The sequence below is a fragment of the Parambassis ranga genome, chromosome 10, assembly GCF_900634625.1.
Source record: "Parambassis ranga chromosome 10, fParRan2.1, whole genome shotgun sequence".
NCBI lineage: Eukaryota > Metazoa > Chordata > Actinopteri > Ambassidae > Parambassis > Parambassis ranga.
Genome location: NC_041031.1, coordinates 7,994,132 through 8,019,929, shown reverse-complemented (window position 1 = coordinate 8,019,929; position 25,798 = coordinate 7,994,132). Strand labels below are relative to the sequence as shown.

At 41.8% G+C, this 25,798-nt stretch overlaps 1 protein-coding gene across 9 annotated transcripts in view; it reads left to right on the top strand.

The window, feature by feature from the left end:
• Window positions 1-25,408, top strand: part of ablim3 (actin binding LIM protein family, member 3) — a 35,445-nt gene extending 10,037 nt beyond the window's left edge. For 3 of the 9 annotated variants that reach the window (XM_028415826.1, XM_028415828.1, XM_028415825.1), the window contains 21 exons: window positions 5,782-5,965; window positions 9,519-9,634; window positions 11,933-12,059; window positions 12,170-12,263; window positions 14,410-14,497; window positions 14,594-14,652; window positions 14,767-14,838; window positions 15,935-16,096; window positions 16,833-16,862; window positions 17,012-17,138; window positions 18,016-18,111; window positions 18,393-18,443; window positions 21,229-21,363; window positions 21,557-21,627; window positions 21,857-22,025; window positions 23,181-23,210; window positions 23,490-23,545; window positions 23,753-23,819; window positions 23,918-23,928; window positions 24,051-24,131; window positions 24,350-25,408. In XM_028415826.1, coding sequence (XP_028271627.1) covers window positions 5,782-5,965; window positions 9,519-9,634; window positions 11,933-12,059; window positions 12,170-12,263; window positions 14,410-14,497; window positions 14,594-14,652; window positions 14,767-14,838; window positions 15,935-16,096; window positions 16,833-16,862; window positions 17,012-17,138; window positions 18,016-18,111; window positions 18,393-18,443; window positions 21,229-21,363; window positions 21,557-21,627; window positions 21,857-22,025; window positions 23,181-23,210; window positions 23,490-23,545; window positions 23,753-23,819; window positions 23,918-23,928; window positions 24,051-24,131; window positions 24,350-24,463 — 1,940 coding nt within the window. In that variant the 3' untranslated portion in view covers window positions 24,464-25,408. The remainder of the gene's footprint in view (window positions 1-5,781; window positions 5,966-9,518; window positions 9,635-11,932; window positions 12,060-12,169; window positions 12,264-14,409; window positions 14,498-14,593; window positions 14,653-14,766; window positions 14,839-15,934; window positions 16,097-16,832; window positions 16,863-17,011; window positions 17,139-18,015; window positions 18,112-18,392; window positions 18,444-21,228; window positions 21,364-21,556; window positions 21,628-21,856; window positions 22,026-23,180; window positions 23,211-23,489; window positions 23,546-23,752; window positions 23,820-23,917; window positions 23,929-24,050; window positions 24,132-24,349) is intronic. The other 6 variants (XM_028415829.1, XM_028415834.1, XM_028415833.1 and 3 more) reach the window with 6 other exon arrangements.
• Window positions 25,409-25,798: the final 390 nt, after the last annotated feature.

The window sequence follows — 25,798 nt, the reverse complement described above, 5'->3', positions numbered from 1 at the left end:
CTGCTCTGCTAACGCTCCATTTCTTACTGGTATTCTCACCAGGGCTCTTATTCAATTGCTGCATCTTCTGCTCCTTCTCTGTAAACCTGTCTCAGTCATTCCTCCCGTTGGATGCTATTAGCCCCCATCACTCAACCTCAGTGTTAATAACATCTGCCGTCTGGACCACACAGCTCTCTGGAGGAAAAGGAGAAACTGTGATAGAGGGAATTAATGTGTGGGAAGAACAAGGAAAAAAGAAAGAAAGCAAGGTTACAAGGAGAAACAGAAAGAGACACAGCACAGGAAAAAAAACGTGGGGGGTTACAGGGAAGGGGAGCTTCCTGTAGCTATAGCAACCGCTGGTACGCTGGTCCAATCACCACGCCAATGTGTGGTTGCTAGGGAGAGATTCTAGCAGAGGGAGAAGGGAGCGCGGCAGGAAGCAGCGCTTTTCCCTGACGACTCTTCTGGATTTGGGATAGATGAATCCTCTGCTTGTCTGTCCCAAGAGTCTCCATCCTGAGGGGGTTTCACACATTGTGGCCCTCCCTATTATCTTGTTGTGTGTATGCATGTGTGTGTCTAAATGTGTGTGCCAAGGTGGAATGGAACTGCCTAGATGTGCAAGTGTTTTGCTAAGAGAAGAAATGACTTCTGAATGGTCATTAGGTGTCAAACCCTGTTGTGTTAAGAGGAAGAGACACACATGCTGGAGTATTTTTATTGCTTATTGCAGAGCCTCATCTCTAGCACCGTGATTATCTCTGCATGTTTGTGATCTCATTCACGCCTATTTTCCCCTCAGCTGAGTCTCTTATCATCTCTCAGAGGGTTAAAAGCTGAAGGCCTCAGCAGCGGGGCTGGTCTGCTGGTATGAAGGGACTCCACTGGGCAACCATCTGTCTCCATCATATACAGCAGCCAAACACGAGGGGAACCCTGTCACTCATGCATGATTTGTCCCTGCTTTAGCCTTTAGCTGTCTGCATCTCTGTCCTCCTGCCCTTTCCTGTGGCAGAGCTTTCATTGTTGTTCAACCATGCTGGCAGCAAAAAACATTCTTATCTAGCCATAACAATAGCATCCATGGAGGCAAAATCACTCAAAATTCAAAAATTGACTATTGCATGACAAATGTTGCATAGCTCCTCAAAGAGCTGCTAGTGTAGCTGCAGAATTTTGTTTCTCTCCTCTTCCTGTCTGTCTAGCCACTTTTTTTCTCCTGCCGCCCCACGACTTGGCACAACTTGAGAAAACACATTATTTACTCTTGAAGTGTTTCCTCCTGTCAAAGGGGCTCAGATCCGGGGGACAGGCAGAGGGCAGGGGAGCCTGGGCCCCATGTCGGTAGCACAGATGTGGGGGTGAAAAGTGGAGCATTTCTCTAGATGAAACTTGTTACTATCCTCCTGCATGCATGCCTCCCTTTTCTTTATACTGTCTGTGTGTCGGACTGAACTATCCTTAAACAGTCATATTTGCATAATGTTGTCGGCAGCAGTAAAACAATTATAATGTGCAGTGGGGCCACTTTGACATACTGTGGAAAGCATGTCCATTTAATAGCACAATATGAAGACCTCAGGGTAACATAATGAGTTGAGTCACAGTGAGAGAGGGGATTGGGGAGGGAAGGGAGAAAAAAGGATAGGAAGAAAGGCCACGTTGCACGGAGGTGCAGTCCTGTAGTAGTGAGAGGAGAGGGTGCAAATTGAGATAAAGTGGAGACCTTGTGCTCAGAGCCACAAAGATTTAGAAGGAGTCTTGAAATGGAAAGACAGAGAAAGAGAAAGGGGGCGGGGGCATCGGAACTATTTTGGGGTTTCAGCTTGGGCCGACTTTGAGAAGGGAATTTTAATTGCGTCTGTTGGCTGGAGATAAATACCCAATCAGGCGGACCCCCTGTGGATGCCTAATCAGTGCGGTTCTAATGACCACAGCTGCAGACACCAGCCTACATGCTAACCTCTAATCAGTAGACATATGATCTCTAGATGCTAACTTCCTGCTCTGCCAAAAAAAGCAATATACGGGAGCAAGGCAGCATCTTTTATTTGACCATTAAAGAGCCAGTTTGAAGTCTTTTACGCAGTCTAGTTCTGCAGAGCTGATTATGCTTGATTTAGGAACATAACTGACAAATCCTGACAAATTTTATTAGTCCATGTTTTTTGTTTTTTTACCAGCCACTGGGTGCGCCTTTCTCACGAGTAGTTACAGTGTAAATCCTCATCCACAGGACAGTTAAACAGACCAGCCGCTTTTCATATTGGGTTGTTGTTTTTATGGGTGGGTGTCCGCACCATGTGGTGCTGCTTGTGCGGCTGTGAGCAAAACCTTTCTTCTTGGAGCCAAGTTAAGCCACAACTCTGCAGCAGCAGAGACACCAATCTCTGTTCCAACTCCACCCACCGTGCTGGCAGCTCACATGCGGAGGGATAAGTTTAAAACCTCTGCTCGATGGTTTACGGCTGAATGGGGAGAACTTGAGAAGTTGAGGGCTTGTTTACAAGTATGCTGTTAAGAGTAGAGGCCTTTTTAGGGATGCTCGAGGAGTGGTGTTTGTAATGTCAGCTGGCTCAAACAGGTGCATATGTCAAAGTTTTGTGTATTTTACATAAGATAATTGAAGAATACACGTTTTTACATGGAAGGAAAATAATTCTTTATAGTTATTTACATCACTAATATGTGCAAACAATTTTTTATAAGCAAGCATACTCGTAGAATGGCCATTTCAGAGCCCCACATTTTTTAATAATGTACAAACTGACACATGACTGTAAGCAAACATGTCTTATTTTACATATTATGCCATATTTAAATATTTAGCATTATAGGCTGCTGAATAAAGTGTAGGTAAGTGTACTTACCACCTCTGATATAGTTCATTTTTCATGTGGTGGTTAGTATTTTGATGATGCCTGCATTGTTTTTTGTGAGGTAGTTAATGTCTTTAGCAAAGGCAGCAGTGTTTGTGACTGTGCCATTATAACTGACGATCGCAGATAAGATTTGGTATTTACATCCTCCAGTTCAACCCAAACACCTCCAAATGTGCCACCACCAGCACCAGGCTGGGACCTCACTGTCTCTAGGGCAACAACGGAAGGTTTACGTCTCCTATGGCAACTGAGGAAAAGGGGGACGTCCTTTGCAATGCATCTAGCCAATCATCCAGTCAGAAGAAAACAATGTGATTAGCCAACAGGTGAACCATCCATCCAGCCCATCCAATCTGGTCCAAGCAGACCCAGCCGGCTTGCTGTGATTTGGACAGGCGTCCGTATGGTAATGCATTCAGTGCATTAGGCTAATTGAGCAGATTCCACTCAATTGAAAATCAATCTGGGTGGAGATTGAAAATAAAATTATTTTCAGAGAGAGAGGGGAGAGAGCAAATAAAAAGAGAGAGAGAGGGAGGGAGAAGCAGAGAATTTACTATGATTTAGTTTTAGAAGATTAAAACATTGTTATCATTAAATGAATGCCATTTCAATACACAATGACTTTTTCCGTGGTGAAGAACCTAATAGATGTGGAAATATTTACCCTCTCATTCCCATTTTCCATGAAGGGATTGGATAGCCTGTGATTTGGGTTTCTGGTTAGAGTCTTGGTCTGGTTCAAACTGCAGCGGGGACACTTTCTGAAGCTATGTGCCATTGTTCAGTGGTTGTGGAGTTGTGGTTGGCACATACACACGCACATTTTTATAAACAGGCTATTTTAAATCTGAGACCTCTGCTCTTCTTTATTCTTCCCCCCTTCTTTTTTTACCTCCTTTTCTTCTTCTGCAATTTTGCAGCCGCCTTGATGCCAATGACCTGTCACAACGATAAAGATCCATGATTGTGTCTCAGTGTACACACTGTCCCATTTCATCACCCTATCTGTCCATACACATGGTGCCATCTCATCGAGGATGGATTTATGTGTTTCCATCCTCTGGAGGGAGCAAAGATTGTTTTGTTTTTAAGTGAGGGCCCATTGATCTTTTATTACACCATTAAGTCAATATGCTCCACTCATAAACAGCTTGAGATTAAATGAGCCCCTTTGAAGGGTTTATGTCTGTGTGTGTTTGTGCGTGTGTGTCTGTGAACTCTCAGCCTGCCAGCAAACATCGAAAACTGGGTGGATCTAGGAAGCCGTGCCTGAAGCAGCAGCTCTACAGCATATGGGCTGTATGAAGCCATTTATCAGCACTAACTTGCTGCTTTCAAGGCTTCATTCCACCACATGTATAATGTATAAAGTTCACATTCCTTTATTAATGGTGTTTGGAAACAGCTTGTTAGCAGTCTGTTGTTGTTAACCTTGGTTTTATTGTTGATAAAAAGCTGCTTTGCTAACTGAATCGATTTTAGAGGTCAAAGGTCAGAGGCATCATAAAATAGTTTTTAACTACAAATGAACAACTGATTCATTAATCATAGTATTTTGTCAAGGCAGCCATGGATGCTGAGGCAGGTTCTCTGTTCACTTAGCATGATAATTCTTTTGCTAATTTCTTATTTTATATTATTTTATTGTTCTTTAGTACAAGCAATTCTCCACAAAACATAGTATCGATTGATACATTTGCTGTGTGTTGCCAAGCTGGAGCTGTAGGATAAAGACTGTTAAATTAATTGATTGTCTAGATTCCTGTTTGGTCTCTGGTCTTTAACGAGACACCATGACCTTAGTGGTGCAATTAGGGAGATCGTTACCACAGTGGCTCTGTCTAGTTATGTCGACCCTGTTTCCATCCTTACTGCAAATATTTAGTAAGAATACATTTTCTAAAATATTACATTTTATTTCCTATTTTTGTCACCTCTTTTGGTTTGTGGATGTATCATTACCAGCTAAGCTGTCACATGATGGTTGCAGCTACATGATAATTATAGCTACATGCTGATTATAGTGCCAGTGTCACAGCAGCAGGGGAGTAATCATTGGGTCAAGGCTATGATGCACATATAGAATAGTGTGAAAATCAGCTTTGGTTTCATACGTTTTTTTTTTACTTGGTTAAAACTGTTCATATGCAAATATGAGGAAGGAAGTGACCTTCATCTCCTCAGGTCATAGGCTTTTATTTCTTGCCAGAGGTAACAGTGCTTCCTGTTGGTAAACCACAGAGACCTGAAGAAACCAAAGACCAGCAACCACACTGCCCACTGATCTGTGAAAACAGCTAGCTTAGCTATACTGTTTCACCCACTGGAATTCCCTCTCAGTTACATGTCAATGGGCTGCAGCACATATCATCTGATTACACAATACACTGACAAACGCACAAAGTGAGCACTCACCTTGCGCATACTCGACAACTAATTTCAGTTTCTTCTGCAGCCATATGTAATGAGTCTGTAGTTGATGTTCTGGTGGGACTTTGTGGTTTGTTGTTTTGTCTCCCTCTTCACGTTGTTTAGTGCAGAATGACTTTTCCACTGATTATATCATTATATTCCCATCAGAGCAAATTGGCTCACCACTATCTGGAACTGAATACCTTCCCTAGCAGCCGCGTGTGAAGACAAACATACACACAGCACAAACAATCACACACACACAGACAGCAGGTAAAGAAAATGGAGGGTGCTCAGACAGAAAACACAAAAAGGAACAAATACGAGAAAAATAGACTAGAGTAACACAACACTGCACAGAGTTTGAATTTCAGAGTGCATGACAGAAAATGGAAAATGTTTTTTTTTTTTTTTTGGAAAGCCAAAAATAGTGTTTTGAATGTTGTCTCACTGCTTTAAACATCTCAGTCTCACTTTCTCTCACACCTATCCTCCACAGTGTGTAACTGTGATCTGGCACGATCTGGCTTCTTCCAGAAGAAGGGCGAGTACATCTGTACGGCCGACTATCAGCGCTTGTACGGAACACGCTGTGACCGCTGTGACACCTTCATCACAGGAGAGGTGGTCTCTGCTCTGGGACGCACGTACCACCCCAAGTGCTTTGTCTGCAGTGTGTGCAGGTATACAGGCAGCATGACAAAACACACATACATGCAACAGGCTTTCTGTACAAACAGGGTTGGCCATTTTGAAGAAAATGTGTACATCATTTACACAGCTATGTTTTGCAGTCAAACAATTTTATTTTCTTTAGACCGTCAGCTTTGTCTGCCTTTTTAGAGATTTTTCACTATCTTTCTATAGTCAGAAACATAATTATGTATGTCTGAACATCCTAATCAAATGTACCTGAATTTAGTATAAGCTTTCACAGGAAAGGATGAACTGATCACATTTCTTTAGTTTTAATTTAGCACAAAAAGTACTCTTTCAAAAGTCACAAGAGTTTGTTCTATAATACATTCATTATAACAATAGAAACCAAGACATCACTGTAATCTGTGAAAACATTTGAACAAAGTCTTTCAAAGTTTTATATGAATCTAGACGGGTATTAGTTAAAACTAAAAGCTCAAGGCGAAATTTAGGTCCTCTTTTTATGCCTGATTCAAAATGACAGACGATTCTGGGGAATCTATAGGTGCTATAATGCTACGCTCACTTGGTTTTGGTTTGAAACATGTAGTGTAACAGAGAGACGAGTTTGGAGCAGAGAATTGTTGATAATCTTAAACTTGCAACATACAAGTTACATAATAATGTCATCAGTATTGAATCCCATAATACATTCCATACTGTGTGTGTCCTGCACGTCACTTGACACCTTTATACAGCCTGTTAGGAAGAAGAGAGGATGGGGAACAGGGGCACAGATTGTGGAGGCACTTAAGAACAAATCTATTACTTTTATTTCTCTCTACCATGAGTGGCTATCTTCTACCTTGTGACCAGGCAAATTCTGCCTTTAATGATTCTGCACAAATAACAGCTCTGAAAAATAATAAAAGTAGGTGCAGGAAGGTGGCTAACTTTGTTATGGCATTCTGCATTCTGAATTAACCTCAGAATGTCAAGAAGCATTTTGTCAAAACACAACTGGGAAACTGGGGCTGATCCGGTGTTTCACACCGTTAGGTTTAGTAAAAGTAGGCCATCTCTCCTCTGACCTCCGTCAGTGCTCGTGTTAAGCTCCTCCAGAATGAAAACTCAGCATCACTGCCGGCTTCTTTTTTTATTCACTCTCTCTCAATCCAAAAAAACACACTTTTCACTGTATGTGTGTAACGCCTATCTCTGCTCTCCCTCCCTGTGGTGTGTAAGTCATATAAGAGTGCTTTTTACTTACCTCCCTGCAGCAGACCAATGTTTGTCTGTTGTTAGGTATCTACTTGACATTGGCTGGTAAACACACGGTCATGCCCAGCAGCAGTGGGCCAAAAAAAAAAGGACTGACACCAACTGGCCGAAGACAGTCAGTGGAGCAGTCCTGGCAATGACAGGGTTGTCTGTGTGCATATGTGTGTGGAGTCAACTGGAAGAGACAGCAGAAGCCGAAGGGTGAATCTCTTCTCTCGTGCTCCATCTGGCCCCTGTCACATTGCTCTTCATTCTTTCTTGTACATCCATTTTTGTCTGATCTTCTGCTCCTATCTTTGTTCGCAACACCCTCTTCTCTTACTCCTCTTCATCACTCTCATTACTCGAGCCGTCGTCTCAGTGGTCCTAATCATCATCATCTGAATCACACCATCTTCCTTTACTTCTTCATCATCATGTCTCTATCATCACAGCCTCGGCTCTAATGAAAGCAGATTGCAGTTTTTTTTTCTTGCTAATGTCTTGAAAAAAGAAGTGCTGATCAAAGCCAGGGGGCATATTGGTAAAGCCAGAAATAGCTTTACTTTTTTGGCTAGCTAAAAAAAAAAGAAAAAAAACATGCATTAAATATGTAAACACAGTAAAATATTTAAAGCGGTGAGAAAGGCTGACGAGGCAAGCGTGTCTTGAGGGAGTGAGAGCAACACACAGGTAAAGACAAGGTCATACACAGACTCAGACACTTTTCTGCAGCATCACAGCAGTTTTAGTTCTGAAGTTGGAGTGTATCGGCCTGTCTGCACCAGAAAAATGTCAGTTTTAGTTAAATTTATAAGGTGGTTGAAACAGGTAGTTTACTTTAGTAGTAGTTATGCAGCCTACAGTGCTTGTGCATATGTTGAAAGCCTAATTAAAAAAAGCTGGTACTTCCATGTACATCTTTGAAAAGCCTAAGGTGGGAATAGCTGCAGAAAAGACCCTATGGGTGCTAAACAGAGCAAGCCATTGAGCATTCAGCAGTCATCAATTACAGACATTGCAAGAAGGAGCTGTGGAAGAAGCAGAGGAAGGTTGGATAGGCTGAAACGGTCAATAAATAACAAGGGATGTACAAGTTTTTTCCAATGACTTGTGTAGAGATAAGTCAGCTGAGCAGCTGATGTACTAGAGGTGTGTTTCAGGTTTATCAGTGTAGTTCTGAAATAAAATGAGTGCATATAGTCAACAACCTGAACAAAACAAAAAATAAAATAAAGCCTGAATACTGAATGAGTCACATCATCAGTTTCTAATGGCTCATGTTCGTTTAAGTGTTTACCAGGGCGTTTATTGAATCCTTGTGTTCTGAAGTGTCTCTGTCGGCTTATCTGCTCACTTGTCCATCCTCTCTGTATGGATTTTGTTTTTCTCTGGAAAGGTGAACACAGATCCCACCTGACACACACACACACATAGCCAGATTGAAACATACACTCCTGGTTGACTAAGCACACTTACTAGGGCTCACAGCCTCCTATATATGTATATATAGCACAAGACTTGCTTCTGAAGATCTCCGTGTGTACATGGCCGTACTGCACTTGTGTGTGCTGACTGTGAGCTCTGCTGGAGATTCAAGCCTCCCTCTGGGTCTTGGCTCCAGCTCCAGTCCTCGGCGGGGGAGTAAAAGGATTACTGCTGTCTATGTCTTTTAAACAGCCTTCCCTAAGCCTTTTAGCTCCCCATTCATTCTTGCATCCTCCATAGTCATAAAGAAATCAATCTCCTCAAAAAGGGGAGTAGGGAGGAAACAAAAAACATACATCATCATGGGGTAAATTTGATATCAGAGGTGTTGGTGTGGAGTCATGTTTTCTGCCCGTCAGCATGTTGCTTCTCTTTACTGTAGCTTCAAATTCATAAAGAACACAGTGACAGAGGGGTGGCAGCTGTGCAGGAATTGGCAGGCTTTTCTTAGGGAGAAATAGGCTGTTAAGATCAGAATGCACTCCACGTATTCTCCCTAATAAGTTTTCATTCTCACTGAGAGAGCCAGTTTTCCTTTTAGAAGCTTGTGGCAGCGTCACATTATCGCCTCTTTAATCACAGAGCAGCCAGGTGCTGCTGCAACAATCAACATGCTATTAACCCGTCGTCTCAACGGTTTACAAATATATTTTCAGGTTCATTGAGGATATGGAGCTTGTGTCAGCAGGATTATAGCCTGTCTGTCACCCAATCATGTTTCTGCCAGCACCCATTTGTTATTTCTATGCTTACTGTACACTTGGATGTAAACACACAGAATCACTGCAGGCATTTTATCTCCTATTGTGAGCTGGTTTTTTAATTCTCTCCTGTTTCTTTCTCCCTCAGTAAACCCTTTCCGATTGGAGACAGGGTGACGTTTAGTGGAAAGGACTGCGTGTGCCAGCAGTGCTCCCACACACTTGTCAAGTCAAATGAACCGATCAAGATCCACGGGCCCAGCCGTAAGTCCAGCGTCCGCCTCGTTCTGTCTGCTCCGTTTAGGGCCACCAGGCACCACAGTGCACCAGAGTCTAATGTGATGTGTCCATGAAGCCCATTTAGCTCATTTAGCTAATCAAGTGTCTGTCAAATCAGTGGTCCGACCTGTTGTGTTGATCCTCCAGCTGAGAATTATGCAACACAAACAGATCATTCTTTCATTACTGTCAATGCTAAAGATGCAGGACTTTATGTATTCACAGCACACATACTGTATATAGGATGTGTGTGTGTGTGTGTGTGTGTGTGAGAGAGAGAGAGAGTGCACAGTCCCACTCCATTTGTCAGCATAACACACAAAAAAAGACAAATTATGATCATACAAGCAGGCGATGGTGACTGACAGTGAATCATTTGTTAAGTGTGGCATGCAGACAGCAGACTGCTGCTCACTGGCTGTGCAGTAATAACAGATGGTGGTGAGGCAGTGAATAACTGTACCCCCCCCCAGATCGCTCCATTCAGGAGAATAAAATTTGAACGGCTCCCCAGGTACATGTTCATCACTCTGTCGTATGAGGATGCAGCATCTGAGACAGAACTCAGAGTGCAGACACTGAAAGTAATGCACTGCCAGAGCAACAAGCGAGGTATTAAAGAGTGTAAATATATGAGCAGTGTGCAAATAAAGTTGCTAAGTATAAAATAATTGAAATTTCCTGGTGGAAAGCAGTAGCAGTTAGTGTTTTCTTATTTACGCAACAGTAAATGCAAGAATGCAATGTTAATTTTGTTTCATCCTTGCTTTTTCCTGCTGAATAAATATCCACCAATAGTAGCGCATGATGGTAGGCTCTGTGACAGAAGACTGGTAACCAGTCAAAATATGGAGGTCTCATTATTAATTAGATTAAAAACTAGATATTAAAACTAGTAAAACTGTGTTAACATATGGTTTTTGAAATACAATTATAAATGCTAAATTGTGTTAGTATAGTTCATATTGGAACTATAATTCATACAATGTATGAATCTACCTCTATCCTGCCTATCATTTATGAATGTGTATACTTGTTTTTATAATATTAATACAAATCAAAACAGGCAGCTGTGAAGGACAAAGACTGCACATCCAGCCAAGGTTTTTATTTGAGTATAAAGACCTCTTCATTTAACCTGTTGCTTCAGCTAGTTCTTTAATCATTCCCATTACTATCATCCACTCCTTTCCATACATTTTAATATATCATTACTTTTGAACCATTTAGCCGTTATTAAGTTAAAACACGGCACTTCAAAGTAGCATCCATTATTATTTGTGCATGAAGAAGACAAATATACATATAATTATTATTATTTGTTGGAATGGATCACCTAGAAAGCAGCAATGATCTGTCTGTACCCAAGCAGTGATGTCATTTGTTGTGCTTGACATCATAGATTAAGACTAACAACAGGAGAAACAATTTTCCATTCTCATTTACCGTAGTCTAATTTTATTTGATGTATACAGTTATTGTAGCCAGATCTCGTGCGTAATTGCAGATGATTTAATGCAATGGATAAAATTTGATTTACTTTATTAATCCCTGCTGGGAAATTAAGTAAACTATAGAAAATGAGACACTAGAAACTGTACAGTGACTCAGTAAAAACAAAAATCAGCTGGGTAGACCAGCAGTCTGGAGCTTAAATCTCAGCCCTCTGCACTCAGCACTATCACCACCAAATGACAGTTAAGATTTATTCGGACTGCAGGAACCCGACTCAATCCACTGCAGTTTTCCACTGCAAAAGACAGTTTGCTGTGGCTGACAAGACAGAGTGGAGTGGCCCCTGGTGGTCCCTGTATGCTTTTCTCAGGGGAGGTAGACCGGGTCGGAAAAGGTTAAGCCAAGCCAAGCGTCTTCCAAACAGAAACAAATGGAGCACTGACCTTTTTTCAGCTTCTCGACACTGTGCAGCCATGCATCATTCACAGCCTCTGGGCTGTCCTTCTGCTTTTTTGCTTCGTTAGTGATGGTCAATAACACCGACTGAGGGAAGTAGAATGTATGTGTGTGAATAAAAGACGTGGATATCAACTCATACATGTCTCATGTCGTGTATCTCACCTGCATTCAGTCCCATTTAACATTGCTTACAGTTTACATCACACATTAGAGCAGTTGTGTATCAAGGATGTGGCTGTGCCCAAGGGGTAGAAACCAACACTTCAAGCAAGTGTTTAAAGATGAACAACCTCACTTTGCTTGGGCTCACATTGCCATTCTCTGCCTCTTTCTTTCTTTCTGTCTCCTTTACACGCTCTTCTTCTCTAGACTGTGCTGGATGTGGAGCTGAGATCAAACAGGGTCAGTCTCTTCTGGCACTGGAGAAGCAGTGGCATGTCAGCTGCTTCAGATGTCAGACCTGCAACATGGTCCTTACAGGGGAGTATATAAGCAAGTGAGTGTCAAAGAAAACATCCATGCATCTCTTCTCCTTTTCTTTATATTGAAGGGTAAACATGCATTTGACAGACTGAAACCGTTTCTTTTATATTTTCTGTGTTGAAGGGATGGAGTGCCATACTGTGAGGCAGATTACCACGCCCAGTATGGGGTGAAATGTGAGACCTGCAGCAGATACATCAGTGGAAGGGTACTGGAGGTGAGAGCAGATAATCAACATGTGATGATGCCAACAGAGATGTATAGCTGCAGAATCTGAAAGAAATCCGGATGGAGTGTGGTCATCAAGATTGAACAGCCACATTTCATCTTTAGCCCTGCTTTAGCAACTTAATTGATTGAGTGATGATTTAAAAAAAAAAAAGTTTTACTAACTCAAAACAAATGCATTTATATTGGCCTGGACAAAGACTGCTCTTCTTCAGCTTGAGCAGACCTAGCTGCACTGACAGCAGCCACAATGATAGACTGAACACTGTGTAAAGAGCACAGAGGAAAGGGGAGTTATAAAAAGATCAGAGGGTAAGGAGTGAAAGCAAAATATGGCAGAGAGAGATGGATTCTGCAGTGATTAAAATGCACATTCATGCTTTTACACTGAAGCAGTTTTTAAAAGAGGAGAGTGCAGGAGACAACAACTGTGGAAAAGGAGCTGAAGCAGACAGAGGGAGACAGGTTCCTAATGAAAGCAATAAGGTGCAGATGCTAATTAAATGTTTTGGAAGAGTCTCTGGAGGGTGTCTTTGGTCCGTTAAAAGGAGCCCATGTAGTAAAACTTTCAGACACACACACAGGGCGTTGTTGTCCCTCTCTGCTCCTTTGGCTGTCAGAATGGTTGGTGTAAAGTGTTTTGTTCCTGACTGTCAGCCTCTCTGGGCTATTTATAGACATGAGGACATGTTAGCCTTTATTCCCAAGTCTCTTTTTGTAAACGTGTGTCTGCTTGCATGCATTTATTCTTTTTACGTGTCAGTTTTTGATGGCATAATGATGAGGATCTTTAAGATGCAGCATGCAACCGATCTGACTCACAGGAGGCCTAATCTAGAGGATTTAGCTACCACATGCACAGAAGACAGTTAGTGAAAAACTAATAAGCAGGGATCTTGACAGATACCAATAAGTCAAGTGTAATTCTATCCTAATAATGTAAATTTTGTCTGACGTATTTGTTCTCATTATTTCTCAGCTTGCCTGTGCAGACAAATCTGTGTGTGTCTGTGACTGTGTTGACTACAGGGCTTATTTCTCTTCAGTTCAGCCTTCCAGAGCCAGTGGTTGTTCGTTTAAAGCAGTTTTAAAGAAGATGGGGAAGCGGGAGAAATAAAGAAGGAAAGCAAAATACAGAGGACCATAAAACCTTCCTTTCTTTAGTTTCACTTCACGTCTCAGTTCAGCAGTAAATTTAGCAGCCTGTTAATGCCACCGGAGAGAACGGAAGCCCTCATTAGAAATGGTAACAGCACTTGCTTTAACTGATACCGTACAACCACAGACGATAAACGCTCCACTGCTCGGAAAGCAGGAGACGGAAATGCTACATCCTCTCCTGGCTTTCCTTTCAAAGTAACCTGAGCAGCCACAGAGTGTGGGTATTTGTTCAGATGCAGTTCGGATACAATTAGGAACTGCAGTGTGTTCTGGCAGAGGGCTCATTTATCAAAGATCACATTTTTGGTATAGAAAACATCTGTTTTATAGAGAAAATCTATGAGGTATAAAATTACATAATATCCCATCACACGCTGGGTGTGTTCACTTGGTTTAATTCAAGTCTCCTTGTCAGCAGTGCTTCCTATAAATAGAAATTCTCTAATGGTCTGTCAGGGAAGGCAGGAGGTGATGGGACAGGGCCACATCTTTGCTGGTGGCCCTGCAGAGACACATGTGAGAAACATCAGGGGGACAGTGAACTGCATTGTTTTGTGTGTCTGTTTCACCTGCACCATGTGTTTGGGCCTGCTCCCTCGGGGTTTCTCTGAACGTCCAAGGACATGTCTTGTGTCCTTCACTCACATGGCTTCTCTCTTACTCTCTGTTCACACACACACACATACACATATACACTCCTGTGACTGACCTGCGGGGATCTTTGCTCTAATTATGGCATGGGGGGGGTGGCAAGCATGTGATTACTGCATGCTGATGAAACAGCCCACAGGCCATACTGTAATGTCTCAATACTTTATGAGGCCACTGGTGGGTCGGGTGATACACAGAAGAAAACATATGGGGACAATAACCTGCTCAAGGTGGGGGTGCAATTTGTAGATTAGCCCTCAATATGTGAGAGTCTTTTCAATGATAATTTATGTTCAGTCACACCTCTTCTTCTCTCCTCACAGGCAGGAGGAAAACACTACCATCCAGCCTGCGCTCGATGTGCGCGCTGTAACATGATGTTCAAGGAAGGAGAGGAAATGTACTTAACAGGTCAAACTCAAAGCAACAACATACTAATATTCACACATGCTTCTCAGGATGCATGGCACGATGCAACACCTACCTGTCTGTCTTCTGTCTCTTCAGGAAATGAGGTGTGGCACCCATTATGCAAGCAGGCAGCGAGGGCAGAGAGAAGACTCAGGGTGGGCTCAAGTTTGAATTGAAAATGTTCAGACAAAATGAAAAAATGTAATCCTCTCACAGTGTGCATTTTTTTCTCTCGTCTTTGCTTTTCTTTGTCTGCTTGTACCTCACAGCACAGACGCCTGTCGGAGACCTCCATCTCTCCGCCGGGCTCCTCCATATGCTCTCCCAGCAGAGTTATATGTGTAAGTAACCTGTGACTCTTCAGCTTTTAGTCAGCTTTGGCTGAAAACTAAATCTACCCTGAAAGCACACCAGAAACACAAGCAAGAGGCCACAGGCTTGAATGATTTAGCACCAATATGAGAGGCTGCACACTCCCTTGGCCTGTTCATTCGTCTGTGTCTTAACCTCTGTTTTCATGAAAGGTGTGGCAGGTGTTGCGAAGTGTGAACAGCTGTAGCGACAAGTATTTGCACACATACCTGGATTGGTTTTATTCTTTTTTCTCCCATCCTCGAGCGCATCATCGATGTGTTATATCCATGATGTCTTAAGATTAAGAAAACCTTTATCTGTCCCACAATGGGGAAGTCCACAAGTGAGCAAATGCTGACTGGTTAAAAGACTTGATTGATCTGGTAATGATAACTACTATGTCTCTTAAAGACATAAAGAACGTAATGAACAATGCAGTGCAATCTGAATCAAATGAACATTTTTGTCTAAGATAAAGTCAAAAGAACCATAACCTACGTTTTGACCCTGCCGCATTACATCATTCCATTAACACAAACAGTGTCATGCTAGAGCCTTCAGTGTGTGAAGTTTGTCACTGCAGAGATGTACCACACGTCAGCATGCTGCATGACAATCTGCTGAGTGTTGCTGTATGATGGCAGAATTAGCATGTCAAGGGTTGTCTGCATGCAAGCATTACTCGCTGCTCTCTGCTCAGCCCTGCCCCGCTCTGCACTCATAATCAATGACCTTTCTGTTTAAGGTGATGGATGAGGGAGAACTGCAGCGTAAGCACGCTTGTCGTCCATACTGTCTCCACTCCTACACCTTCCTCCCCTTCCTCTCTCTCTCTCTTGCCGTCTTGCTTCCTCTTCTTTCACTGAGCTCCTGAAGGTCAACAACTTAACGCTGCTGTCCACAGTGTATGTGCTTGTGTGTGCTTCATCAGCTGCCCCTCACTCCTTACGTCACTGCATGATCCGCTGACTTATCACTGAGTTTCCATTTGACTTTCTTACCGTGCATTGTCCATGTGGTTGATGTTGGGTCTTGTTGCTGTTGTCTCTGTCTTTGGTGGGTGTATGTGTGTCCTCTCTCTAGGCCACAGTGGAGAATGAGATCCTAGATTATAAGGACCTTGCTGCCCTGCCAAAGGTCAAAGCCATATACGAGGTCCAACAGCCAGACCTCATTTCCTCCTCATACCAGCCGTACCACAGATACACTTCTGATGACAGGCTAGAAACTTACAGCTATGGGGAGGTACTGCTGTCACACACTCCAGGTCAAACGTAGAATTGTTCACATCGTTGGTCCATTTTCAGACATGGGTCAGTCCTAAAGGTTTGACGGCCTCATTGTTTTGTTGTCAAAAAGGGACTATAAAATTCATTGGGATTTGTTTTGATTATTAATGATCAAATACACTGTAAATTTGCTTTCATTAATAGAAGCCAAATTTGCCAGTGGATTTGGCTCACACTAAAATTGTGTCACCTTAGATTGAATAAAACTGAGATAAAAAATAATCTCTCTTCCTTTTAATTATTTTCCCTCTGACTTTTGGCAAAAACTGAAAACAATGAAGCCAGAAGACAATTCACATTAGCTAAATGTTATTACAGCGAAGCCACACTGATAGAAACAGTTGGGCATTTTGGAAAATGTTGCTTTCTTGTTAGGACTTATATGAGATTAATGATACCACAACTGTCTGCTTAGTATAAAGAAATAAACAGCAGGTGGCTAGCTTAGCTTAGCCAAAAACTCATAACACAATAAACATGAGTCCACTTTCTCAACTAAGAAAGCTTAAAAGCTTATTTTCCAGAATGTTGAACTAAACTTTAATAGATTTTAAACAATATTGTGTCTGTTGATCATTAGTTTAAACAGCCGGTCTTCTTCTGTGATCTTGTAAATCCATTCAGTCGTTTTTTGTCTTGTGCTTACTTTTCCAATCTAAATGACAACGTCTCTGTCTCCACTGATTCTGCAGTCACTTGGGACGCTCTCCCCCTATTCTCAGGTAAGCACTCTTCAGATGTAAATAGTGCAGTGCTTAGGACAAGTACACACAAGTGAGCTGTTGTCATTTTGCCCTGTCACTTAGGTATTTGTCTCCTTTCAGCCTGCAGCTCTTCTTTCGCTTAACTCATCCTTTTTTGTCTTTCCTAGGACTATGACAGCCTGGATACAAAGCAGAGGCAGTGCTCCAGTCCAGGTTATATTGACTCCCCGACGTATAGTCGACAGGGCATGTCACCCATCATGCCTCGCTCTCCGCAGCACTATGTCTACCCTGGTAAGATCAGAGGGCTTTAATACTGTTTGTATCCCTATAGTGCCAAATACAAAAAAAACTTAAATCATGTCAACAAGTCTCTATATAATGTTAATTATAGAGTTTGCCAACTAAGTTTATGCTTCTGAGGAATTGCTGAGCTTTTATTGATTCATTTTTAATTGTGGCAGCTTAGGTAAAGGGACAGTTGGACATTTTAGGAAAAATATGTTTGCTTCTTGCATAACTGCTTAAGAGCCATTGTCTTTGAAGCTGTAGTGTCATGAGGAATTGGTTTGCTCTTCTTAATGTAAAAAAGGCCCACCCCAAACACAAGAGTTTACATCAACAATAGTGTGCGTAGCTACAAAAACCCATTTTCACATCAACATACAAAAGAAGGTCAATTGTTGCCCATGAAACTAGTAATAATGTTCTAACTTGGATTTCTATGAGTATTTTGCAGTGACATATTGATGAGTATTCTCATTAATTTTTTTGCAAAAAGCAAATCATTTTTTTTCCTAAAATGTCAGTTTACTCATTTGTAGTTGTCAAGTTGCTTGTCATTTCCATCTGTTTCACACAACCTTTATTCAAATATGACTTACCGGTAAGATAAATGGAGATACAGGCTGTATGAAGGGCAGAATGCCTGCCAGGATACTGTTTGGCTGCTGCTCATTAGCTGCTCTTCCTCCTGTTTCATTTCATTTAACTCTTACACATGTGCAGTGACACTAATTACTTATATATTACTGTTTATGGGTCATTACACAAGTGGAAAAGTTTCATTTTGTAAAGAGACATTTGAGCTGTTTAGTTTTCATCTGCATGTGTTGAGGCCTTCCTTCATGCTCACGTTTTCTTTGCTGTGATTGGCTGTGGCTGGCTGCAGGCTCTGAGAGTGGCAGGAGTTCACCTTATTACGGCCAAGAGGGGCGGTCAAGCACACCCACCACAAACCAGCCACCCAAACATTTTCATGTACCAGGTAGGACTCCTCATCGCCTCATCTCGCACTCACATTTTCTTTACTTCACACAGAAGATTTCACCAGCCATTACTCACTAATGCAAATCATACAGAAAGCATCATTTGCAGTTATGTGGGAATGAGGTCGTATTTTTATACAACACATAACCGTCCTGCCACAGTCTACCACTTACACCCTCCTTTATGACCGCCACCACCCCCCATCCCTCCAGCACATCACACCCTCTCTTCCTTTACTCCTCCATGTTTCACTTCTTCATCTCCTCTTTCTCTCCTCAGCCACAGGGGACCCCAACATCTACAGGAAGCCTCCCATCTATAAGAGAACGGGTACAGTGCAGTTAGCCCCGCCTTAGCCTGCCTGTCCTCCTGTCAGTTTAGTCATGCTGTGTTTGAAACTTGATGTAGCTGTTTTTACTGACCTACTGATGCTCTTTAACAGCCCTGCATTGATTAGTATTGATGTCCCAGTTATAATTGAAACTGAAGCCTTCACAAAGAAAAAAAACGGATAAATAGAAAGGATTGATGTGCAAGAAAAGGCACAAAGAAAATTGAATTTTGCTCGCGTAGCTTGTGTTAAATTTGAGAAAAAAAATATCAGACTTATTGCATTAGTTGCAGCAGCTGAATTTAAAGCAGCAATATTTTAGTGTGCATGCCACAAGCATAATGCATATGCCCACCACCGCGTGCAGCTCCCGACAGGTTCTTGTTGGCAAATAGTGCTGGAACAGGCCGTGAATGAAGTGAAGGTTGCTCAGGCGTGACAAGTGTTGAGTACATGGGACTCTGAGGACACACAATTCACCAGAATAGAACAGAACAATGGAACAAAGCACAGTGGAAAACTGAGTTATAACAGCATTTTATATTGCCAGTGCAGTCTCCTTGGTTAGTCCGTGGTCAGCGTGACATTTGGGATGCTACTGTGGACAGAAATTGCACTGAACGGATGGAATATGTGATAGAGGAATCCTTTTTTAAAAAAAAATAAATTGTTTGGTTTTGTGTCGTTGTTCAGGCTAGCATCGCAATACGATTAATACAAGATGCTATTTTTACAGTTTTTTTTACCAGTCATTAAACTTAAATGCTCTTCAGACATCTGGATAGCATGCTTGAGTAAAAACATGCATAAGAAAAAGATTCCCTCTTCCCCTCGTCACATTGCGCTTAAAAAAAGCTTTTCAGCTGAGAGTCATAAGATCTCTCCCAATTGAGGATCTTTGTTCTTGTCCTGCATGCTCTTCTGTACTGTACAGTATGTGTGGGTTAGTCAGTAAACAGTGTGTTGACACTTTCACTCTTCTGTGTTTCTCCAGCTACAATATCAGTACATCACTGGCCGTGCTGTTTCCATGTACAGATGCAGTTTGGCATCTGATTTAAAAAAAAAATCATTTCTGCAAGAAAAACTGTGCAAATGTCAAGTGTAAAAACCTTTCAGTTGTCTTATTACAATACTGACATTTAACTCACATGTCTGCATCTACCATATTGATCTCCCTGGTACTCCCTAAATAGCTATTGAATATGATTTTCTCTTCTTTCAGCACTAAACACAATTGATGTAAATGAACAGACACATGTGAAACTGAGCTTTTTGTGCACCAAAGGCCAGTTAAGTACTGTTAAATAAAGTTTGCTACCTGTATGGAAAAGGGATTGAATCACAGCCCTGTCTTATTGGCTTTGTATGGGTAGCAAAGTTCTCTCACATCTTCCCTCAGGGATGCTCCAATAATGTTTCCGTTTTCTTTTTGCCTCCATTTTATTGCATCCAATCCCTTTTACTCACTTCCCTTCACCTTCTGCTCCACTTTTAACCGGTGACCTTGCCACTGTAAGTATCTCCCTCCTTTCACTGTCGGTAGATAGATATTTCTCGTCTCTGTCTGTGTGTGTGTGTGTCTTTCTCTGTGTGTCATCCTGTGTCGATATAATACAGCAAATACTTCCTCCGACAGACTTTGTGACGATAGTGTACAGTATTGCTCTGGATGTGTGCCACAAAGATGAGAATGTTTGGTGTCATGAATCATGTACATAGGAATTCAATGGATCATGGATCGGGGCTGGCATGGCTAATGTCTAACAGAGTGAAAAAAAAAGATTTATGCAACATTACACTGCATGTCGCCTCCATGGACATCCATTGACTGTGCTTTAGTGCAGAGTGGCATCAATATCATCGCCTCGCACCGCTCATGGAATGACTGTGTGCCGCAGGCTGAGCAGTAACCGAACTCACTTTAATGTTGTTTTCCCCACCGTTGGCTAAAATATTGATCTCCTCTGACTGGAATGGTGGATATAATGACATGAACTTGTGGTTTATATGTACTCATTCTCTGACCATGTTTTCTTTACCAATGTGCTGTATTTTAAAGCAAGAGTTTATCAACTTTCATACACTTTCACACTGAGTGCAAGATGAGAAGATCAATACCAATCTTATGAAGTATCTTTGTGTTGAGTATAAGCCAGGAGACAGCCAGCTTGGCTCTGTTCAAGAAAAGTCATCTTCTAAAGCATAGTAACTGGCATGTTATTTGATCCAATCAAACTAAAGACACCGTGACTTTTGGAAGTCAGCTTGCCAGAGTCTTTGGCTGTTTCCCCTGTATCAGTTGTTCTTCCTTCTCTGGTTAGGAGTGGTGGACCAAAGTCTCAATCATGGTCACAAATCTGTGGAGAATTCTCTCGGTATCTTCCTCAAAATTGTATGTTGATGTGTTGAAACTGCCTCTGATCAGGTTGTGGGCAGCCTGCACCCTGCAAGTTTGGAATTTGGATATTGTCAGTGGTCTCCAATGTGGCGATGGTGACCACACTTGCAGGGCAGGGGTCATGTTCCAGGCTCTCTCAGGCCCATTTGAATTTGGCAACCCACTTTTCTTAAGAAGAAGCTACTTCCAGTATTGTTGTCACCATGTCCTCATGAACCTCCTTGTGTAGGGGTGGCAGATGACTGCATTTTCTTATACAGTGCTGACCTTTTCATGGTTTGTGTTGAACCAAAAAAGTTCTCATCTAACTCTCAGTAAGAAATTGAAAAATATTTTACCCAAAATAAAATATCTCTCTATTAAATGAACCCATGTCTTTGCAGACAATCATGTGGAACCAGCCACCAAAAGCAGGACCAGTGAGGACATCCTCAGATCCTCGAGACTGTCCACCTACTCTCCAGAGCCATACACTCAGTCAGAGTGTGACTACTACCCTTACACCCGCTCCCCAAAAGGTAGGAAACACTGTCACTAGAGCTGCATTTCACTTGTGCATGTCTCCACCGGACCTAACACAGACAGGGGAGCACGGTTCGTTTTGTAATTGTGTTGTCATATTTATTCACTTGCTCACTGTGTGACTGCGTTCCACTCGGAGCTCTGTTTTCATACAAAGGAATCTCTTTTATCTCTTTTTTTCTCTCTCAGCCTTTCGGGCACCAAGAAGACGCTTCTCCACGGGAGGAGATGAAGAGAGTTGGAGTCACAGTCTTCAAAGAGTAAGAGCATCATTATTTTCTATCTCCCTTTCTTCAGGATTCAATTGGTGCAAGTCCCCCTCCTCAAAATCTGCCATAAATAATGCATTTTTCATACTATGGCACCTAAACTATCTTCCTTGACTTAATTTGCTTCTGCTGTACATTGAATTAACAGTTTTTCCTGATGTTTCTTTTATTTTTCTCCCCCTCTTTTCTTCTGCATCTTTCTTGCTTTCTTCCCTCTCAGATTGGGAGTGGCATCGGGAGGATGATTTTAAAGGAAGAAATGAAAGCCAGATCTGGTTCCTATGACAACGACCCCTGGGGCAGTGCGAGGAATTCTCGTAGCGGGAGCAAGGAGACCCTGAACACTACAGGCTACGGCACTACAGCGTACAACAACACCATCAACGGCTGTAAGGATCCAACCTGCCCCCACACCTCACCCTCCTCCCCCTTGCGCCTTTTGTCTGTTGTTTTGCAAGTTCATGAGCATCTGCACCCCTGACTGTATTTCTGTGCAGCCATGTCCCTCAGAGTGTGATCATATATGTTGCACCGGAAGGGTTTTTATGAGCCTCAATATCTGCTGTCATTGGGGTTTGAGGCAAGGGCAGTGAGGTTGTTGATTCAGGTCACGGGGGGTCAGGGCTGCTGCAGGCTGGATGACTTATTGAGATGGAAAGATGATGAGTGAGCTTAACAGCTGCAGCCAGACCTGTGGTGGGGCCAGCAGCAGCCACAGATGTGTTGTGAGGGATATATGATCACACTGATTCTAAACATTTCAGGCCACTGAAAACACAGTGTTCACCCAGGTGTGGCTGATGTAATTAAGTCAGACCTGAAGCTTGTTTTTCAGGGTCAAGCTTCACTGGTCATGCAGTGTTAATGGGTCTGTTACTTTAGCCTCTGACATCCAAACACCAGCAACGTGTCTTCATCTCTATCAGACTGTGTTCTTTTCTTTCCTGTTGTTCCACAGTCTCCCTCTTCAGTGTGCATGCTTTTTTTTCTCCCTCGTGCTCTCTATCTCCTACTCTGCTACATCTCTATCTACTCTCCATCCATCTATCTGTGTATCTATCTCCCTCTCTTGCTCTCACAGCTGGTGTCCCACATCCTGTTTTATTTATGAGCGGTAAGATCTCTCATTAAAGCTGCTTCTCAAATGGGAGGGGGTAGCACAACTGAACGGGACTCGACAGGCTTTGGTTAGGAAGCAACAAAGGCTTGTAACCATACACAAAGCTGTGCTGTGTGATTAGATGATGAAGTGTGCAGCGTGTTTTGTTGTGCTGGCTTGTATCTTTTTATTTATATATTTTTCTTCCTCTGAGTCTTGCCTGGCCTCTTTCTGCCTTATTGCCCCTTTGATGTTTTGTGTTCCTCCAGGGTTGGATGGGTACCACACTTACTCTATCTCTAAAAGCCTCTAACTAGACAGATGGCTGTCAAATTTTTCCAGTGTTTTTTAAATATAATTTTAAACAAAAATTAACAGGCTCAAGTCACTTTTTTTCGGCAATAAGAAAAATCAGATCATGTAATATTATCTGTTTATTTTGCAGCTTCCCAATTCCAGAACAGTTCTGACAGTGGTGAGTTTATTCTTATTTATTTTCTACTGTTTAGGTGCATGTTCCATTTCATCTTTTATTGAAAAAAAAAGCAGTTCATAAATGTGGTGTTTGTGCTGGATTCTTTGACTTCAGCATCATGTGCGCACATCTGGAAATTCAGGATTTTTTTCATTTAGTGATGAGCGCCATCTTCTGGCACCTCCCAGGGACTGATGCATGACTGTCGTGCCAGACTGCACTGAAATAACTGAAAATGTCAGCAGAATAAGTCACATTTTGTTGATCTCTTTATCACAGATTTTGTTTGCAAGTCAGCATCTTTACCAGGATATGGGCGCAATGGCATCCAGCGGGTAAGACCACAGGTTTATCATATATTTTTTAACATTTGTTTTTATTTATTTGTAATAATAATAATAATAATAATAATAATACAAAATTTATATTATCAGGCTAATTCTTTTTAACCTTTTTTTTAACCCTTCATCTGTTTTATTATGGAATTCCCAAAGCTTACTCCTATTGTTAATGTCTGTGTTTTTTTTTCTCGGCACCTGCAGCCTCAGAGTGCAGATTGCTACCAGTACCAGTATGACAGTGGCAGCGAAGTCAACTGGGGAAGCAGAGGTAATTTAATATTCATATTAGAACACCTACCTTCTATTGAACTAAAGCAATAATTCATTTTTTCCTACTTGTACTGACTTGATTCTCTTTTCTCCCAGCAGAATACAAGGTAAGGCTTTTTTTACATATCCACTTAATAATTCATTAAAAGTCTGTATGTCTAACAATCTCAGTGATTTTGTAACAAAAAGTAAAATATTTTTAAATGTGGTCGCCTCTCTTCTTATGCAGATATACCCTTATGAATCACTCATTGTCACCACCAGAGGGCGCAACAGGCTTCCTAAAGATGTAGACAGAACCAGACTGGAAGTAAGTTATGAATGGGGCAATAGGTCAGTCTGTGCTGGAAGGAGGTGGTCTCTGTCCCACTTAAAAGCAAAAAGAGAACAAAGATTTAAGAAATACTAGGTTTGAATCTGCTTGGTGAATCAACTCACTTATGAACGTTCTCCAAACTCTCAGTTTCATTGTTTCAGAGTGAGTCTGGTTGAAATGAAATAACTGTGTTGTACTTCTTTTCTCCTCAGAGACACTTGTCCCCAGAGGAATTTGTCCAGGTGTTTGGTATGACAGTGGAAGACTTTGACCGCCTGGCTCTTTGGAAAAGAAACGAGCTAAAGAAACAGGCACGGCTGTTTTAATAACTCACGGACCTGTGCTGAATGCTGCCATGAGTAGAGCTGGAGCCTGGCCGTAGGAGACACAGAATGACGGGAGGACTTCTGTTCAGCTACACTGCCATGCCTGAAAACCTGTTCTAGATCTCCTCACATGACAAACCAAAAGCTGGTTAAACCAGAGTGGACTTCTGGGATCCTGTAGGAAGGCCACAGAGACATTATGCACAGACGGGCTGTTAAACTGTTACACTGGTGCCAGTGCAGGTGTGGCTGCATGCTGGAGTGGAGTGTAAGCAATAGAGACTGTTATACAGTAGTGTTGTGCTTTTCTTAAGCCTAATGGAGGAAGATGGAGGAAGACATGACCACATGAGAGTGTCAGTGACTAAAATATAATGAGGAGAACTTTGGCTTTGCCTTATTTGTTATGCTCTCTTAGTTACGACTGTGCAGCACCAGCAATCTGAATGAGTAGAATGTAGACCGAGTATATCATTTCTGACACTTTATGAGTGTGAATGACTAGATGAGAAGAATGAGTATGAGCCTGCAACATCACTTTGCTTTGGTTTAAGGATGCATTTTTTTTCACCCCGGTCCCTCATTGTTGTTGTCTCACATGAAATAGTGTCCCCTCTAGTTTACACTACTTAATACATAAAGATCAATCTGAGGTGGGCAAAACATTTTCTATTTAACGTGTGGCCTGCGTTGATTTGTATAAAAAAGGAGAACCAAAGTAAGAATCTTTAATTAAGCCGATCACCACCATGTAACGCTGGTTGAACAGTGAAAGGTCACGATAGAGACAGTTTACTGCACAGCTACGGTAACCTAAAAGAATGTGCAATCTGATGGATTTTAATAGGTAAAGGAAGCGCCAAATCTGTCCTCCATGTTTTCTACTCTCATTGCAATAGAATGATGACTTAATGTTTCAGGGTGAGGGTTGTAGTCATCCGTACATTTACATCCACTCTTATTTATATTCTTTTAGAATGATATTCCAATACTTTTCTAGCTACAGAGATTATATTCATTCACAAAGAAACACACTGCAAGGTATTTAACACACTGACAAAGATCCAGGGTTGTTGATGACTTCATTGAATACTGTTATTTTTGATTTTGTCACTAAAATTATACTTCAAACAAAATGTCTCCTTTTTTTCTTTTTTTTTTTTTGTATAATTCAGTGGCTAATGGTTTACTACACTGTAGTTTTAGCTTGCTGTGGAATCAGCAGTCCTTAGCTTAGCATAAAATCAGGCTAGAAAAAAAAAGACTAAAAATATAAAAGTCTGTAATTTTTTATTAAATTAGAGGAAATGATTATATTTTAATGGAAGAAAGTCC